Source organism: Solanum tuberosum, unplaced genomic scaffold, assembly GCF_000226075.1.
Source record: "Solanum tuberosum cultivar DM 1-3 516 R44 unplaced genomic scaffold, SolTub_3.0 scf00159, whole genome shotgun sequence".
NCBI lineage: Eukaryota > Viridiplantae > Streptophyta > Magnoliopsida > Solanales > Solanaceae > Solanum > Solanum tuberosum.
The window spans coordinates 151601-171596 of record NW_006239089.1 but is presented as its reverse complement, the minus strand read 5'-3'; the positions used below and the strand labels follow the sequence as shown (position 1 = coordinate 171596).

The window sequence follows — 19996 nt, the reverse complement described above, 5'->3', positions numbered from 1 at the left end:
TAAATAAAATTTTATAAAATTACATAATAAAGTATTACAAAGTCATTGTGGTCAGTCTTGTTCACTCAATATAGATGAAAAATTATTTTTTTATTAAACATTAAAGTAGTAGTAATAAATTAAGTTGATAAATGAATTCGATAAAAAATACATGAATTTGATGAATATAAATGATAAAGTAGGAATTGATTTTAAAGTAATAAGAAATTTTATATTGATGAGAATAATAAATTTTAAAAAGTAATGATATGATTATGAATTTTATTTAAATATGAAATAAATGGCTAGTAAATATAAATGTAGGGTTGTTTTAACAAAACATAAACTTATGAGTCAATTTTTGTATTTAAAAAATCTCAAATCATGATTTTTGGAGAATATGAGATTCCATCTCATGATATGAAATCATGAGTTAGAATCAGCATGAAATCGAATGTCCCAACGCTTATTCCATCTCGCGATTTCATATCGTGATATGATAGCGCATGGCCAAACACCTACTAATATCTGATATTTATATTAGAGCCTGATTAAATTTAAATTTGAATTTGCATCGAAAAAATTTATATAGGAGTAAAACATTTATTGATGCATTCAATTTTAATGAATAAAATATTGTGTTTGTAATATTTTTTTTGTTATGTATAAAATTTGAAATACCTAATATGATATTTAGTTTGTAATTTAAAATTTTGATGTAAAATTATAAACTTGATCAAATTTAAGTTAGATAATTTTTCTGTAATAAAAAATTTAAAGTAATTTTGTGTGATAAAATTTAAAGTATAGAACTATAGATGACTTTTATGTGAAAAAGAAGAAGAAGTGATTTTTGAGTGATAAATTTTTTTAAACTGAATTTTTGTGTTAAGAAGAATATAAAAACGTGAGTTTTGTGTAATAAAATTAGATAACCATTGGTGAAATTTATCTGTCGTTATTGTTGGTGTGATCAAATTGTTGAACGTTTTAAAGCATAAGTTTTTCAAATTACTTTATTATGTAACGCATACTGACACTAATTAAATGAGGTTTATTTATATTTTTATCCTACAGAAAATTTCTCCAAATTTTAGACTTTTGAGGCCATGTTTTGTGAGATTATAAAAAAAAAATCTCACACAAATACTATAATAAGATTTTAAAAGAAACTATTGTTCGATATTTGACTTTAACATGAAACACAATGTTTTAATGGTTCGATATTGTTCGAGACCTCTAATTAAGAAAATAACAGTCTCATCTATTACAACACATCATTTAATGGTGTACTGATTATTTTTATACATAACATGATAATATTTTTATTGTTTACTTTTGTATCTATCGACGATATGTTTTCATTTCTGTTACTTTATTATATATTTATATGTACAACCAAAAAGGGAACATGACTTGTATAACATGTGAATATCATTGTCGTTTACTTGTGATTATTGGCATGCTAGCACTCCATTCTCTTTAGGTCCATCCAACCAAGTAAGGAAAATCACTTGGGGGAAACTATCCTTAGGTAAATATTTTTGTTTGTGTAGAGAAAATATTATGAAAATACATATCAATTTCACTTTTTACAAAGGAATCAATTCTAACTTAAAACATCAAAATGTTTTTTTTTCAGGCCACGCTAAACTTTATCTAATTAAACTTCCTTCACACGAAGAGTAATACATATTATTGTATTTTGGTGTTTTATGATTTAACAAACTACGGAGAAGAAAGATCTGGTAAGTTCGTTAAGGGACTTGATCCTTCGAACTGTGAATGCATAAAGACAAGTCAATGGAGTGGAGCTATAAAGCTGTCAAAAATTGTTGCGGTAGGTGAGCACGGGGTAGAGGTGCAGAGTTCTCAACCAATGATATGCTACTAGATTGTTGTCTATCTTATACATTAGGCACTTTGGCAAGAAACAACCTAGCTTTTGCAATCAAGTTTATTCACAGAACAATAGTCAATTCAAAGAAGAACATTGCTCGATTTAACAAAGGAACTGACCAAGTGTTGTAGAGTTTTTCATTAAATCTTGAGTCGTGTGTCTTGCGTTCATATTGTAAGATCTATTCCTATGTTATATTTTATAAAGGAACATAGATCATTTCAATTATAATTCTTGTAGAGTAAGTTTATGGCTAGAGTTAGCCAAGTTGCATGTTTAAAGTTTATGTTAACTAGAGATAGTTAATATAGTGAGCAATAAAGTTATTGCTTTAAGAGTTTTGTAATAGAGGTGTTACAAGGGGTAGGATTAAGAGTTCAATCCTTTGTGATTAGTGGAGTCTATACACATAAGTTGTTTGAAGTTGGTGGAGATTTGAGAAATCATGTCGCAATTTTTTCCTCCTTTGACCAAAAAGGTTTCCACGTCAACATCTTTGTTCTTTACCGTAAGCTTTTACTGCTCTTCCTGTTATTAATACACTTAAGAGACCTGGTCTCCTAACTAGTAGTAGACTCATATAAACCAACACACATCTTTGTTTTTTGTTTCTGTCAACAATCACAAGAGGTAAAAACATCAACGCCTTAACAATACCTATCAATGCGTCCCTTGATGTGCTTCCTACTAAGTTAACAAAATCTCATGTAACTCTTGTCTAGATAAGTATTGTTTGCCTCAAGAGTAGCAATTACAGCTATGCAGCAATGTCCACAAAAACCTTCCATATTAACAACATAACAGCGATAACTCGTGAATGAAGACCTGAACTAATGATTCTGTCTTTGAGCTTTGCTATTGCCCTGATTACATGAAGAAGTTGGGATTGGGATTCTGCATCTAGAAGGACCAGTGACTCCAAATCTATAAATGATTACAAATCCTGAATCTGGCTCACTGCTCGGAAAAGCTTTTCGTTTAGTGAACACTCTCGGTTCCGTCCCAGAGACATTTGACATTTTCCAGAAAGCTGAGGATATGATACAGTAGGAATACACCTAGAAATCCATCTCCTAACTCTTAATGCAAATATAAACATCACAAACAATCAAATACTAAGTTATTTTTCTCTATTACTGATATCACATGTTATATGTTACTTGACTAAATCCATACTAAAATCCCAGAGCCTCTTAGCTAAATCCATATCTCTAGCAATAGCTGTTGTTGTCACAAAAATATTCACCACTTATCCCCTTCAATTGTGGATGCAATGCAACATAGCAAGTGGTTGATGCTCCCTACATAGAGAAGATGGAAAAGGAAAAACAAAATCTATAAACTTGCTCTGCAAGATGTCGAAAATTCCATAAATTTGCATAAGAATTTGTGTACTGCAAATTTAATAAATACTTCAAAGTGGAACATACCTGTTGAACGTTTTTAAAGATAAACCTTCCAAACTTGCTTACAAGGCCTGCATCGTACAGAAAAGGGAGTATAAGTTCAATAAAATTAACATACAGGAATACTTCACGTTTGCTTCTCTTCAGGCAGCACGCGAAACAGACATTACATGTAAAATATGTCAAATGTCACAGAAACGTGCATCTCACAAGGCTATAAAAAATCAGCAAGGGGACAACCTGGTGGCTCAATAACAATTAAGCATTAGATCAGATTGTTGGCTCAATTCTAATCGCCAAAAGTTTGTAGTAGTCAAGTTCTAAATAAATAAATAATTCCCCTCCATCTCAACTCCACCTCGAGGTAAAACAGGAAAAAAGAGCTAGAATGACTTGTTAACACAGACTTAAGGATTAATTTATCAAATGTGGGGAAAGAAAGGTAATAATGCATTAGAAGTCTACAAATCAAAACACGTCTGCCATTTGCTAAATATGCCATTAATTGTTACTAACTATTATTTCGTGTAGTTCATTTTGAAGTATTATTCTGTAATTATCTGTTGTTTTTGTTACTATCTATTGTCTCTTGTACTTCCATTTTCTGGACTGTTTTTGTCTTGAGTCGGAGAAAACAACCTCTCTACCTCAAAGCCTCTCGAGATAAAGTTTGTGTACACTCTAGCCTCCCTCATCCCACTGTGTAAGACTACACTATGTTGTTGTTGTTGTACTATTAGCGAGAGCATAAAAGGCTTTCTTTCAGACATAAAGAAGATAACTAACTCGCTACAAATAGCATTCATATTAATTAGACACCATAGAGAAAGGAAGAAAGAGAATCTTATTATTACCATCAAAATAGCCCAGATGACGAAACATATTGGTTGTGATTGTTCCAGGATGAAGTGAATTTGCAGTTATTTCCACTCCTTCTTCCTATTCAAAATAAAGAGCACTCAATTTTTTAGAGTTCAATTGAATGGCATCGACCCCTTATAAGCCAAAGCTACGACTGGCCTAGCTATAGAAATCAGAAACTGTAAATTAAATCACGATTTCTCAATGTGCAAACTGGAACACCCAAATATCAACTCCAAGAAATATGTGTATTTGTCGCAAGGAATGGAGACATGTCATGACTACACAAGAACCGCCAAAACAAAATTATTAGAACACAAAAAAACATGTAATGATTTATTTTCTGAAAAGCACCTTTAAGCGTCTTGTGAGCTCACAAGTGTGCAGTATGTTGGCCAGCTTTGACTGTCCGTATGCCCAAAAACTATAGTAGCTGCAAACAAAATAACAAACAATATAGACAATGAATAAACAATTTTCCAGGGAGGAAGACTAATTTTATCATGTAAATCTGATCATGGTTATGCAGCTTGAAGTGAAAAGAACAGCATTTTGAGCACAAAAAGCTTGTCATCTTGATTAATTCAATAGTAGTAATGAGCAACTATCAAGATAGAAGGACACCAAATAAGATATTTGATTAATCAAATGACGTAATTGGAGCGAACACTTCTCCTATTAATTACAATGAAGATAACTTTTGGAAATTCACCATAAAAAACTTGATTAGATTACCTTTTGGGATCATTAATTTTGTCAAAGCGAATTCCCTCACGACATGTGAACATACAATAAGCTACTGAAGAAACATTGACAATCCTCCCCTCTCTCTTTGTTTTACATGTTGTCTCCTTCATCTTGTCCAACAACAAATTTGTCAAAAGAAAATGACCTGCAAACACCGGGAATTAGAAAAGAGAACAATTTTGGACAAGATAAATTAACAGGAACAATAAATTGAATGTCCCTCTTGAAAGTTAACAAATTTGAAGCATCAACAGGCACCTATCATCTCCTACGACGTACTACCAACTATAGTACAGACAAAGCAGATATGAACTGCCTCTTACCAGAGTAATTTTAGAATTTCCCTTGTTTTGATGTTACATATACAAGTTAATTCAGGTCTCATATGATCTACTATTATATATGTGCATTTTATGCTTTTCTTCATCCTAATTCCTATGATCTTGATATTGGATTCCCTGTACAGTACACACAGTCTAATCTATTGAACGGAAGGGGGAAAGCAGTTGGAAGAAAATAAACATATGGAAATCGATTACTTTACCTCACATTGCCCTTCCATGACATCTCAGGAAGGCACCGCATGACAAATACCGTGCACAGAAACATACACCTAACGAACAACCATACCTAGATGATTTGTGGCAAATTGCAGCTCTATGTTATCTTTGGAAAGCATAAAGGGAATTCCCACCACCCCTGCGCTATTACTAACAGAAGACAAGTAACATTAATAGATATATGAAGATTCTTCCAAAACTATATAGGGAGCAAAAGTGCAATGTCGTCTTTCAGTACTAGGTGATTACCACTCTTATTCGTCACTTACATTAGCATGTTCAATGAGCGACCTGATGATATAAAGTCAGCTGCAAATTTCCTTACTGATGCCAATGAGCTAAGATCTAACTCCATTATATCAACTTTAGCAGCTGGGATTTCCTTTACTATTGCTTCTTTAACATCTTTTCCAGCAGCTATATTCCTGACAGCCATGATAACATGAACTCCACGCAGAGCTAGAACACGGCTAGTTTCAGCACCAATACCACTTGAGGCTCCTACAAATAGATTGATGATTAAAAGCAAAACAAATGCTGCTAACTTTTTGCTAAAGAAAACAGTCATCAATTAGGAGTTCAGTCCAATAAGAAAGTAGCAGCATATTTGGAGTACTATACTTCTATTCTTCTTCATTATTCGTTAGGTTAACGTTGCCTCTAATGTTTGTCCTAGGTATTATTAGTCTACTGTCGTGCAGAATCACACACTCAAATTGAGAAAATTGAGAAAGCTAAAGTAAGAAGCAAATCTTGAGTGTGAGTTCATTTCAGCTCTACAGTGTCTGTTCTTCGTACCAGATGATTTGAGTTGTAACATTATTCACTTCAAGAACATTATTGCGAGATATTTCTTTTTAAAAAAACTTGTACTTTTGGGATAGAGTTAGCTTGAAAGGTATTGCTGTGATCAAGTGAACGTAGGCGGCCAAGTGGTTAGAGGTAGCCTCTTAGGTTATTGAGTTGTAACCTACAATTGCTCATTGTTCTATACTCTGTTTGGATGGTAATTACGTATTGTTTCATAATGTGTCGTACAATATTGTTTTAACGATACAATGTTTGGATAGATTGTATTGTTTTCCGTCATTGCATAATGTCACACATCAATAATTTGAAGAATAAACCACCAAGAAAAGTAGGGCATGGGGTAGCACTACTATAAAAAGGTGGGTATAAGATAAAATAAGATTATTAAATAATAAGTAAAGACAAAATAAGGTAATGACGCGATCACACCAAATCAATTGTTACACAAAATGGGACTTTCCGCATCATCACATAACAAAGAATTTAAGGATACAATACAATAAAATTTAAGTACAATCAAAACAAACATTATACTTAAGTAACAACCCAATACAGTACAATACGTTATGTTACATATCTCTAGTGCAACATATCCAAGGGTATATTTTTTTGATAGTGGTGATGTATGGCCATCCCACCAGCAACAAGTATAAAGTAACTTTGTACACTAAACTAGGACAGATGAGAAGAAATCACCTAATATTTGTCCCGGAGGGGATTTGAAGTGAGATTTCATGATTCTCAAGCCACTTTATTAACCACTAGAATACATATGAACATAGGATATATAGGACCAAAATTATATGCAAGTAGCTAGCACAGATTTTCAACATGAAATGAATAGATTAACTTATTCCGTGAAAGTGACACAGTTCGATTTTTGTTAAAGCAAAGAGGTAAACGTAGACCTAGCACTAAAAGTGAAAGTGAAATGGAACAAACACATATTAATTGGAAGCCACTAAAAGTGAAAGTGAAATGGAGTAAGCACCTGTAACAATGGCGGTGAGACCGGAGCCGTCGATTTCCTGGGTGACTTGTTCAGCGGTGGAGGAATAGGAAAACCCAGATGCCCCTTTTGATCTACTGAAAACCCACATAGTAGTTTATTTACTTCTCTCCAGTTGTTTAAAAAATGTTCTGGGTTTAAACATGTTCCTTTATATATACATGGCAAGGACAAATATATCTCCGAACTATTGTAAATAGTATACAGATATCCTTCGTCATACTCATGGGATATTGCTGCCCTGCCGTCCAAAAACTAGAGCATATATACCCTTTGTACTAACGGACATACACATGGCACAATCTTATCGATATGATATTTAATAAATGTCGAGTCGGTGGATAAGATTATGACACGTGTATGTCCGTTAGTACAAAGGGTATATATGCTCTAGTTTTTTTTATGACAGGGACACTAATGTCTCAAAAATATAACGGAGATATCTGCATACCATTAACAATAATTCGAGGGTATATTTATCATTTTTCCCTATATACATTGCCCTCAATTCTCATAAATAAATAAAGCATTTTAGATGGCAGGCGCTTTAAGTTTTTAATTCCCTGGCATTCTCATGAAATACGCATGGCACTAATTTTATATATAATCATAATGAAGATTTATTAGTTTATGTCATAATTACTAGGATTCACGATAGTTTGAAATATTACTTCCTATACTATATTTTGATTTTTGGATATATGTATCAATCTTCGTCAGTTTAAAAAATTGAGATACATGATTTATTAATTTGAATTAAAGGGATGTAACTTATTTCCTTAATTAAAGGAGTAATTGATGATTAATTAGCAATTCAAATGGATTTTTTAATTTTATTTTTTACCCTCCCTAGGAGCTCCCATTCCTTTTGCTCCTTTGGTAACTCGAACTCGCAACCTTCGGGTTGGAAGTGAGGGGTGCTTATCATCCGAGCAACTCCCTCTCGTCGCAATCAAATGGATTTATAACATCACAAATGCTTAATTTAAGTAAGAAATCACTCTTTTAACAACTTTTAAGAATAATTACTCTAACAACTTCTAGAGAAAAAAATCCAATTTTTTTCATTGATTTTTCAACAACAAGTGAACAATTTTTTCCAGAAATTCGAATTTGTTTTTTTGAATCTTGAGAATATTTTTTTCAATTTTTCATGTTTAGAGAATAATATGTATCTCGCACTATATATGTGATTTATGCACCTAATTTCATACGTATATATGATATATAACATGTATTTGGAACTTGTTATGTATCTTATTATTCAATATTAATCTTTCCAATGGAATTTGATTCGATAAATGTGTGTATTGGCTTTGATAGGTCTTTATTATCGCTAACTGCGTCAATAATGATTTTGTGATTGTCGTAATTCCATAAAAGTGTGATCTACAATTATCTCATTGAAGTATGACCAGATACATGACAGAACTATCTCAGATACATGACAGAACCGTCTCAGATACACTAAAGAAAACAAACTAGATCATGACAAAAAGATCTCAGTTACATAGAACAACATGCTCAGATATATGATAGAAAACAACTCATATATATTTAATACATATACATTTAATTAATAAACAAATATATAGAATAAGGATATATAGAATAAGGGGAGATACATAGATGAAGTGCAAATACATAAAACATTTAGATACGTCTAACAAACACTGGATCTCTACAAATTCGTTGTAAATTCACCAAGTCCAGAACTGGAATCCAGCACTGATATGGTTCTGGATCTCGTTTAGCAACTTTTTTTTCTTCGTTCTAACAACCTGTTTCTGTTAATTGTAGTTGTTGAGATACCCGTTCTCATTTTTCCGACGATGAAATACCACCGCCAGCTGAGGTTCCTTGAACCTGTCAATCAAACAGTTTTATGACTGCAAAATTTTTGCTACTCCCCCTCACACTTTTAATTGTCATGTTGCGCTTTTCGAAAGTCAATTTGACTAATTTCAAAGTTAAATTAGATTACATTAATTCGATATTTTAAACTAAAAATTTAGATATTCAAATACCATATGAAAAGTACTATAAATTGTAATTTTTTGCATATCAATATGTTGAAAAAATACATCGTAAAATGTTAGTCAAAGTTCTTATAGTTTGACTCTAAAAAAGGAAACTATGACAACTAAAAGTGGACGGAGGGAATACTATTTTTACTTCTCAAACAAAGAAAAAAGAAAATCAAAATTTCTATAAATAAATACCCAAGAAAGATTGTGTTGCTCAACAATCAAATTGTATTGCTCCGTTTTCAATTAAGTTTTTGATGGTTTAGTGAAGAAGATCTGTGAGGGAGGAGGAAGAAAGAAAGAGAATGTGGGAGATGAACGGGATAGGAGATTGAGGATGAAGGAAGAAAGAATATGATAGAAATGATGGAGAACGTGGGGGTTGGGTGGGAGGGGAGTAGATACACTGTTGACATAGAGAACTGGTGTGATGTGAGAGAAATTAAAATTTGAATTGTTAATATCTCATTAAGTAAGGAGATTATATTTTAAGATAATTATTCAATACAAACATTTAAGGAATTTATGTTTGTGATTTAACTTTTTAAAATATATGGTATAATTATTAAAAAGTGGTATTACGTGTAAATTTTTTAAACTAGAGATAAAATATGTATATATGGTAGTGAAGTATGTCTAGTTATTTAGTTTTTCCTATAATGAATGGGCGGAGCAACTTAGGCAAAGGGTGGCCTGGTAGACATTCTTTGCCGGAAAATGAGAAGAGTGGCCTGGTACACACTCTTTGTTGGAAAATTATGTGATATACAAAGGTGATTGTGTTTGCTGTTTGGTATGGAGGAAAATATTTTTCCAGAAAATGTTTTTCAACTTTCTTATGCTTAGTATTGATTGGTTAAAATATTTTTTAGGAAATAATTTTCGTGAAAAATATTTTCCTTCGTACTAAACACACCCTTAAATGTTAGCTATTATGAATGTATATTTTAGTTTTGCATATTAAAATATACATACCATTCGTCGAATTCTTGGATCGGCCACTGGATGGTCATGTTATCATTATATCAATAATTTAATTAACAACTCTAAGAATATATACGTGATTAAATTATTTAGATGGTGACGATAAACAAGTAGCAAGTGGTTATGGGTCTATGTCAGTTTTGTTAACAAGAAAAAATCAAGCTGAACATTTGATAATACTAAGAACACGTCACTTTATTCATCTCTTAACTCTTTATGCAATATCACAAATTACAACAAGATACAGAGTTACTTTTCTATTTTTCCTTGTATAACATCTTACTTGACCAGATCCATACTAAAATCCCAGAGCCTCTTAGCTAAATCCATATCTTTAGCCATCGCTGTCGTCTTCGCCAAATTGTTGTCTGAAAAATATTCACCACTCACCCCTTTCACTTGTGGATTCAATGCAACATAACAGGTGGTTGACGCTCCCTAAACAAGAGGAAAAGGGAATGTTAAGGTACTCGTCAGTTTCAACTTTCAATGGCATCATAGTTGTTTCTATTTCAGTGAAATCGTTTTCTTCATCTGAGCAAAGGTCATGTGTATCGACAAGTTATTCTTTATTGGCAAATCATCCTCCGATTCACATTATAATAACTCCTAGAAGATTGATTTTTCTCTAACTGATTCACAAGAAGATCATTAATAATCCTAAGATAAAACCTTCTGATAGCAAGAACTGGTACAGTGTATGCCTTTAAATGCTTCGATGCAGAACATACCTGTTGAACATTTTTAAGCAGAAGTTTCCCAAGAGTGCCGACCAGACCTGTAATGAGCAGAAAGGAATATTTCATGTTCGCTTCTCTTAGCATGTGAAACAAACATTACACATAAATATTCTACGACGACTTGTGGGCTTAGAACTCTATATATGAGAAAATGATAGTCCTCTTATGTTTTAGGCGGGTCCAAAATAATGGTCCCTTAAATGTACTCCTGGAGCAGTTTATGTCGTCTAAGTCAATCAAAAGTGAGCATGTTTGATCTACGTCAAATATTTAACAAACTCTGGTCGTTAAATTTAACTGTGAAAAAAAAAGGATTACCATGAACTCACATTTGGAAGTGCCATTTTTGCAGTTTCTGCTATTTATGATCTATTTCTGGAGTTTGGAGCCGATTTTCCTGGTGCAGTTTCTTCTTCTTTTTTTTATTTCTGGTGTTTGCTCTAGTTTTTGGTGGTGTTGTTTCTGGGATTTGACAAGACTTGGTGTTTCTGGTTAAATCATTTCTTTTCACAATTTCCATTAAATCTAACAGTCAGAGTTTGTTAACGTATGGACCAAAACTGCTTAATGCGAGGGTTGAATTCCAACCCCCTCTCCTCCTCCAGATTAGTGGTCAAGTTCTTAACGGTCTCCCTCCCTCCCTCTCCAACCCACCTTAAGGAAAACATAAAAACAAAGAGAAACCCAAAAAAAGGAAAGAAAGGCATGACACACCACAAATCTACAAATGGAAATGTCTTCTGCTCATTATGCCATATATTAGTATTAGTGAGAGCACTAGAGGCTTTCTTCCAGACATAAAGTAGTGAACTTACTGTACAAACCATTCATATTAATCAGACACCAGCTACTAAATAGAAAAAGGAAGAAAAGAGAATCTTACTAACCATCAAAAATACCCATATGACGGAAAAGATTGGTTGTGATCGTTCCAGGATGAAGTGAGTTTGCAGTTATTTCTACTCCATCTTCCTGTTTGAAATAAAGATCACTAAAAAATTTAGAGTTCAATTGAATGGCATGGAGCCCTTGTCCAAAGCTGTGACAGAGCTACAGAAGTCAGAGACTGCAAACCAAGAACTTCTTGATGTGCCAAAAGGAATATCCAAATCTACACCCAAGAAATATATGTGTTTGCCTCTAGGAATGGAGACAATCATGACTACACAAGAACCACTACGACATCAGAATGAAAATCAGTATGAAAGATTCTTTTTTTCGAAAATCCACCTTTAAGCGTCTTGTAAGCTCATTCGCATGCAGTATGTTGGCCAGCTTTGATTGGCCATATGCACCGTAGCTGTTGTAGCTGCACATAAGATAACAACAACACAGAAATTGAAAAATCAATATTCAGGTGACAACTATTTTTTATCACTCTTGAACTAATTAAAGATGACAAGCTTTTTGTGCTCAAGATTGACGATTCTTTGCTGTTTTTCACTTCAAGCTGCATGACAACTATTTTTTATCATGGAAAAATATCAGTTATGCAGCTTGAAGTGAAAAACAGCAAAGAATCGTCAATCTTGAGCACAAAAAGCTTGTCATCTTTAATTAGTTCAAGAGTAGTACGGAATAACCATTAAGCTTGAAGGAAACCAATAAGACAAGTGATCAGTTAAATATAGTGATTGCATATTAGGGATAATCTAAAATGATTAATATTGGTGTTTAATACAGATAGAGTATCACCCAGTAATCTCCAGGTGAAAACAATAAATATAAGCATCTCATGAAGGAAATCCAAGGTGTTGGTCGAGAATTTATGGCACCATAATTAACAAGAGAGATTGTCAACCAAGAACTTGTGATGAATTGCAAGTGATCTTGGTATGATAACATTAGAAATCTATATTAAATACTTCCTCCAATCACTTTTACCTGTCCAGTATTCCAAAAATAGATTTCCACTTCTACTTACTTTTAACATATCATGAAAAGACAATTATTTTTTTGTGTTTTACCCTCAACATTAATTACTTATTCCCCAAATCAATTTCCAAGACTTAAGACTATACGTCAATTAATATGGATATTGTGGTAAAATACTCATATTAATCATTGTTTCTTAAAGGGCGAGCAAAGTCCAAAGTGGATAAGTAAAAGTGAATGGAGAGAGTATATTATACACTCTCATGGAACTATTAGACTGCGAAAATTCCAGGGTGATCACTGAAGCCATCGAGCAAGTGATGAATTTGAGCAAGGCTTCTCTTATAATCAAGAAAATTTAGTTCGGCACCAAAATCTAACAAGATTACCTTTTGGGGTCATTAATTTTGTCAAACCGAATTCCTTCTCTATATGCAAATCGATGAGCCTCTGATGAAACATTCACAATTCTTCCCTCTCTCTTTGTTTTACGTGCTGTCTCCTTCATCTTCTCCAACAACAAATTTGTCAAAAGAAAATGACCTGCAAATGCAAGAAAGAAGAATAGTTATGGATAAGATAAGTTAAAAGGAAGTACGAATATCCCTCTTGAAAGTTTACTTTTGAAAACATTGCCCACCTATCATCTATCTACAACTTCCTACCAGTCTTATTAGATTTGTCAAGTGTGCGCTGTAGAAGAGTTGGATGACAAAGTAGGGATAAAGGGGACATGAATTGTCCTCTAACCAGGTCTCAGATGGTCTTTTACATGTGCATTTTATAACTGAAACTTAAGATGACAAAAGTATGGAGAATCAACTATTGATCTCCTTTAAGCGAGAACCGAATCTTCATTTCAGTAAAATTAGGAAGGACGGTAAATTTGGATCAGATGCTTTATTTTATAAAGTGAACTGGTGCCTGAATAAAAAATAAAATAAAGAAGATGATGGAACTATTACAGGCTCTCTTCTCTGCACAGAAACAAGCATTAACAAACAGTTCTTACCTAGATGATTTGTGGCAAATTGCAGCTCTATGTTGTCTTTTGAGAGCATAAAGGGAGTTGCCATGATTCCTGCATTATTACTTTGAAAGAAATAGATGACGTTAATTGACATGCTTGGATATATATGAAGAGGGAAGAGATTCATGCAGAAGAACAAAGCTATTTGAAAGAGAGAGGGAGGGAGTAAAAATGCAATCTTCAGGCATGCGACTACCACTCCTATTCATCACTTACATTAAAAGGTTCAATGGGCGACCTGATGATTTAAAGTCTGAAGCAAATTTCTTCACTGATGCCAATGAGCTAAGATCTAACTCCATGGTATCAACTTTAGCAGCAGGGATTTCCATAACTATTGCATCTCTAACATTTTCTCCAGCAGTCATATTTCGGACAGCCATGATGACATGAACTCCACGCAAAGCTAGAACACGGCTAGTTTCAGAACCAATACCACTTGATGCTCCTGCAAATGGATGTTCATGAGCAAACTAAATACTGCTAGATCTTAACATTTCATGTCTCTAAAGTAAGATACTGAGCACACTGTACCTAAGTGATTTCAAGTGTAAGCTCAACTGTATACACGTACTTACAGTAGTAATGTCAATTGCGCTGTTTACCATAAACCACTACCCGCCATAGTACGGAAAATGAGGAGGTGTTAACTTAAGAATGTACAATAAAGATCAATTAACCAATACAGGATTTATTTTTTTCTTGACACTGTATAATACACCAATAGCTTCAATTGCATATGATTGTATCCGGCCTCTCAATAGTTCAATCTATGCATGCACCGACAGGGTTTTGCATTAGCTGGTCCAAATAAGCATTGGTAACTAGGGATGGCAATGGGGTGGTGTAGGGCGGGGGCGGTGTGGGTTGAGCTTAACCCGCAAAAATTTTAATCCGCCCCGCCCCGCATAACAACTCTTTTCATTTTCAACCCACCCCACATTAATTTTTTAAAAACCCACTTCAACCCGCCCCGCATCCGACCCGCCCCACACAACCTTAAACCCGTCCCGCCCCACATAGCCTTAAATCCATCCTGCCTCGCATCCGCCCCGCCCCATTGCCATCCCTATTGGTAACCAGGTCTCTTACAGGAAACTTGCCTGATCACTACGTCAAGGAATTCAATATTTCATTATTTTTCAGTGTACATCAGGAGATTCTGAGTGAAATTGAATTACCAATTCTGTCTATTGAAGTCTAACGAAACCCATATAATAACTACTAGGATTGAAAGATTCCAAATTGAAGGCGTACATAGTAGTTTTAAGATGGATTTTTCATCTAACTCCAAGAACTCCATAAATACATGAGGTTGAAAAGGATTACCACCCACTCTCTTCATACTTTTTGTTTATACTTATAACATAATAGTGGTGCCTGCGAGTAACTCTGCCCTCCAAGGCTTCACCAAATATGAAATCAATTAGTGTTCTTTTTTTCTCGACTGGAATTTGAACTTAAGTCTCCACTCACACTCTACCTAATAAAATTGAATATTGTCGAGCAAACCCCAAAAACTAGCTCAAAGGCCGCACATCTCATTAACCACTAATGTGAGATTTTTTGTTTTAAAGCTCTACCTCACGCCTAGTGCTTAGAGTGCGTGGGCAATTTTTGATCGTTTGGGGACCGTAACATTGGGTGAGATGGACCTTGCTCTGATACCATGTTAAATTAAGTCATGGACTTAACTCGCACCCTAAAATCTAGCTCAAAGGGAAGAGAATTGTCCAAGCCTTATAAAGAGTCCACCATCTCATTAGCCACCAATGTGAGACTTTTTGTTTTAACACTCTCTCTAGCCATGTCTAGGCAGGGCCAATGTCTTCCATTGATTAGGACAAAAAACAAATGCAAGCAGAGCAGCCCACAGATTTTCTATGTGAAATTACTTGGTTCATACTTCATACCCTGGGACGGAGCTAGTAAGAGCCTATGGTTCATCCAAACCCACTTCGGTGAAAAATTACACTATTTATATCTGCTAGTAAATATTGAACCCCTTTGATTTATGTGGGTTTACTTTTTATACTTTGAAACCCTTAATGAAAATCATGATTCCGCCACCGTTAATACCATAGCTTACTCGAAAAAGGCGTCACCTTTTATTGTTTTAAGGCAAGGGGAATACATACATACACCCATTGCATGTCACCAACAATAATTAATACTAATCGATACCCAATTAAATATATAATTTTCAATTTTGAAGCATGTGAAAAGGAGATCGAGTGGAACCTGTAACAATGGCGGTAAGTCCAGAGCCATCAATTCCATGTGTAACTTCCTCAGCTGTGGAAGAAGACGAAAACCCAGATGGCCCTTTTCGCTTGAAAAGCCACATATTTGTTTTATGGATTTGTTTCTGCTTGTACAAATATGGAGATGATGATGCCAACAAGTTATTAGTAGTAATAGCTTTGGTTTCACAAAGTATGGTACTATTATAAGCAATCATTAAATGAGATGCATCTTTGCATGATTCATCACTTTCCAGAATTAATTATGAAATGTTAAGGAACAGACTGACTGGAGCCTATGTTGCCAAGTGGAACTACTAGCCTACACATTTATCCAATCTTACCCACCCTTCAAGTTTTCCAACTTCAAAACTACTCCCTCCGTCTTATATTAATTGATTATCTTAATAAAAAATATTGAAATTATTCAAAATCGAATTGTAATCAATAAGTCAATTATAAAAATTGATTTATAATTATAGTATTGAATTATCAGATTAACGGTTGATGAAAAAATTAATTTTTTTATAATTAACGGTTTATAGGTGCGAGGGAGGATTATACTTAATTTTCTTATTGAGTAAAACATTAACCCATTATGAAAATATTTATAATTATATTTGTTAAATAAATGTTTATTAAACTTTCATGTGTTTGTTATTGTGATTTACTGATTTATATTACATATTAACAGCTTAAGTAGAGCTAGAAAACTTATTTTGTTTGATGGGACTTTGATATATTGGTAAGTGAAAGCAAATTAAAGGAGCATGAAATGATTGTGTCAATACATGCCTAATAATTACTAATTTGATATTAAATCAACCGATTGCTTATTGATTGACTAGCGAATTAGTATATTTAAAAGTTGATATCGACAAGCTAAATCATTAAACATAATTGTCCGCTTTATCCGTCCAATAAAGCACTCCTCATGTTCTAAATATTTGTTGACTTACTAAATTAAGATAAAATTAATTAAAAAAATTTCATTTTACCCCTACAATTAATACACTTTCGAAGCCTAGACAAATTTAGAAGTTTCAAAATTTTCTTTTTTCAAGAGTTCATTAATTACTTTGTATTTATTTCAAGGAAAAATGATCTGATATATCCCTCAATTTTGTTATTTAGAGTTGATATACCCTTGTAATAAAAGTGGTTCCGATATACTCATATAATTACACAAATGACTCACATTTATCATTTTCCTCTAACGGAAATATCATAAGAAAATTCATGTTGGGTATATTTGATCCTTCTCACGCGTATTTTTTTTTGGCTTCTTTAATTTAATAGCTAATTTGAATTTATTTTGATGTCAAATTTATTTTTTCACAATTTTCTTGTAAATTTTAGCATATATGCCCCATTAATTTTATTTTACAAATACAAAAATAAATCACAATATATTAACAAAATAGTTTTAAATCTTTTTTTCTTACTTTTTTATCCTTTTTCATTCACACTTTTTTTTTAAAAAAAAACTCATATTTTTGCACAAAAAGATGAAAGAAAAAAATAAAATAAGAACGAGAAAGTCAAATAATCAAAGAAGCAAAAAGAAAATTATAGATGAAAAAGGATCATATATATGCCCCTGCGTGATTTTTTTTAAAAAAACACTTAGATAAATAAGTATATGTGAGCCACTTTTATAATGATAGGAGTATTGTCACGACCCAAGTCTACATCCTAGTCAAGACATGGTGTTTGAAACATCAAGTGATTCTAAGCTAACTCTTGGCATAGCATATCTAAACATATCATATAAAAACTGAAGTTGAAGTTCTAAACCAAAGCCATAACTGGAATAGATTTCAATAATAAGTCTATTACAATTGAATAGTTGTCTGAAAGCCTCTAAATTGAATAAAACAACTTGTCGAGAAAACCCCAGCTAGCCAAAAACATGTCTAAAATAAGAACAGAAACAACTAAATCATGTCCCCGAATAAGAATGACATACCAACTGCTAAACTATGAACAACTACTCTCAATCCACGTGCCTAAAAATGATCACTCGCATCTACATCATATGAAAAATATAGCGCAGTACAGAAAAGATACTGAGCATGTAGGAACAAAAGGTAATTCATATCTATATTATAATAAAGTGTGAGCGAAATCATAATGAATCTTTCGATTATACGTAAATATCAATTTAGGAAGAATATAGTAAAAGACCATAAATAAATATTTTTAAAGAAAATATCTATTTGAGACCATGTTTTTCAAAATTATATCCAGAAGGATTCATATATGAAAAACATGTTATCTGACATCATATCTATGATTATATATGTAATCATGTTTATTCGAAATATATATGCATGTATATATATAAAATAGAAGTTTCTTATTACCGACATACACCATGTGAACTTATGATGCACCAACTTACAAAACTAATTGCGGAGGGTAACGCTCATGGGCAGATTCACGTATAGGGTAATGGGTGCTCGAGCACTCATTGAGCCCGACAGTAGCTTTGTATATGTAAATAAAAATTATTAAAAACTTGATATAACTTATTCGTGAACACTCATTAACCAAAAGTACGACGGGTGCTTTGGTTCTCAAGTTGAAATTAAAGTGTGTGAAACTTAGGTGATACACTTATGAAGTTGACGTATACATTGGATGAAATTGATTTTGAATACACAAATATATAAAAATTTGTAAAACTCATATATATTCTGAAATATAGATATATAGGAAGAGAGACAAGCAAGACAGGAATATAAGCAATTTCCTTGATGTATTCATCTGGAACAATGTTGCAATTGGAAAACTCTTATGGAACCTTTGTAAGAAGAAGGACAAATTATGGGTAGAATAATTACATAGTTATTATGGGCATAAAGAAATATGGGGCATCCAAGCAAAACAAGCATCTTGGCTTGTATAGAGAATACTTAAAACACATAAATATCTACAAGATGTTAGTTACAATGAACACAATCTGAGGCAGATGGAACAATAATCTATTAAGAAAGGTTTATGAAAAGATGAGATGAGACAAGGTGAAAGTGGAATGGAGGAGACTGATATGGTCAAACTACGGTGCACCAAAGTGGCTTTTCATACTGTACATAGCACTGAATAGACGACTTTCAATATGATAGAATGGCAAAATGGGAAGTAACAACTAACTTGACATGTCCTTTGTGTCAAGTGGAGGATGAAGATATTGATCACCTCTTCTTTGGATGCACGTTCACTGCTGGAATATGGAATAAGCTGCTAGCATGGCAGGAAATATAACGCACATGTATATAGGATGAGTTTGGCAGGAGCCATCTATCACTTGTGGACAGAGCATAACTGCAGAATATTTCAATCCAAATAGAGAAGTGAAGAGTTCATGATTAGACATATCATTAGAGAAATACATGGAAGAGGATCCTACCAAGAAAGGGCAGGTAGTAGACATCGAGAACTAAATGTTTACCCCTAATATAGCAGTCGAGGTAGAAGTTTAGAAAGTGATGTTTTAGTAAGGCTTGAAGCAAGGATGTCCAAGTCTGTTTTTTCTTTCTTCAAATTGTTGTGTAATGATCACTTTAGTAAATAAAATATTTACTTACAAAAAAAAAAGCAAGTTGAGAGAAAAGAGAAAAGAGACGAATAAGAGAGTCAATGTATTTCGAATACATGCAAATTTTATATGTTTGGATACAATGTATCTGAAAATATTTCACCTAATCTAACTTATGTGTATTAGAGATACGTATATCTATTTCACCATATCACCATTTTATCTCACATGACCAAACATGCTTTGTCTCTCCCTTGTTCCCCCCCCCCCCCCCCCCCCCCTCC

The 19996-nt window shown here is 33.3% G+C and overlaps 2 protein-coding genes across 4 annotated transcripts; both read right to left on the bottom strand.

Moving 5' to 3' along the window:
* Nucleotides 1–2690: 2690 nt before the first annotated feature.
* On the bottom strand, nucleotides 2691–7379 carry LOC102579450 (short-chain dehydrogenase TIC 32, chloroplastic-like). 3 transcript variants are annotated; one of them, XM_015311538.1, is made up of 8 exons: nucleotides 7255–7379; nucleotides 5723–5954; nucleotides 5524–5603; nucleotides 4882–5038; nucleotides 4501–4579; nucleotides 4140–4224; nucleotides 3310–3356; nucleotides 2691–3180 (listed from the first exon to the last, which is right to left on the bottom strand). In XM_015311538.1, exons 1-8 carry the CDS (start codon nucleotides 7361–7363, stop codon nucleotides 3091–3093), a joined length of 879 nt encoding a protein of 292 aa, XP_015167024.1. In that variant the 5' UTR covers nucleotides 7364–7379; the 3' UTR covers nucleotides 2691–3090. The 3 variants fall into 3 exon arrangements, with proteins under 3 accessions (XP_015167024.1, XP_015167025.1, XP_015167026.1); XM_015311539.1 differs by having other exon boundaries at nucleotides 4140–4221; XM_015311540.1 differs by lacking the exon at nucleotides 7255–7379 and adding an exon at nucleotides 6252–6289.
* Nucleotides 7380–10435: 3056 nt separating this feature from the next.
* Nucleotides 10436–16455, bottom strand: LOC102579773 (short-chain dehydrogenase TIC 32, chloroplastic-like). The gene is made up of 8 exons (XM_006353822.2): nucleotides 16170–16455; nucleotides 14145–14376; nucleotides 13911–13990; nucleotides 13288–13441; nucleotides 12254–12332; nucleotides 11911–11995; nucleotides 11015–11061; nucleotides 10436–10721 (listed from the first exon to the last, which is right to left on the bottom strand). The coding sequence occupies exons 1-8, from the start codon at nucleotides 16387–16389 to the stop codon at nucleotides 10563–10565; spliced, it is 1056 nt and encodes a 351-aa protein (XP_006353884.1). The 5' UTR covers nucleotides 16390–16455; the 3' UTR covers nucleotides 10436–10562.
* Between the last annotated feature and the right edge of the window lie 3541 nt (nucleotides 16456–19996).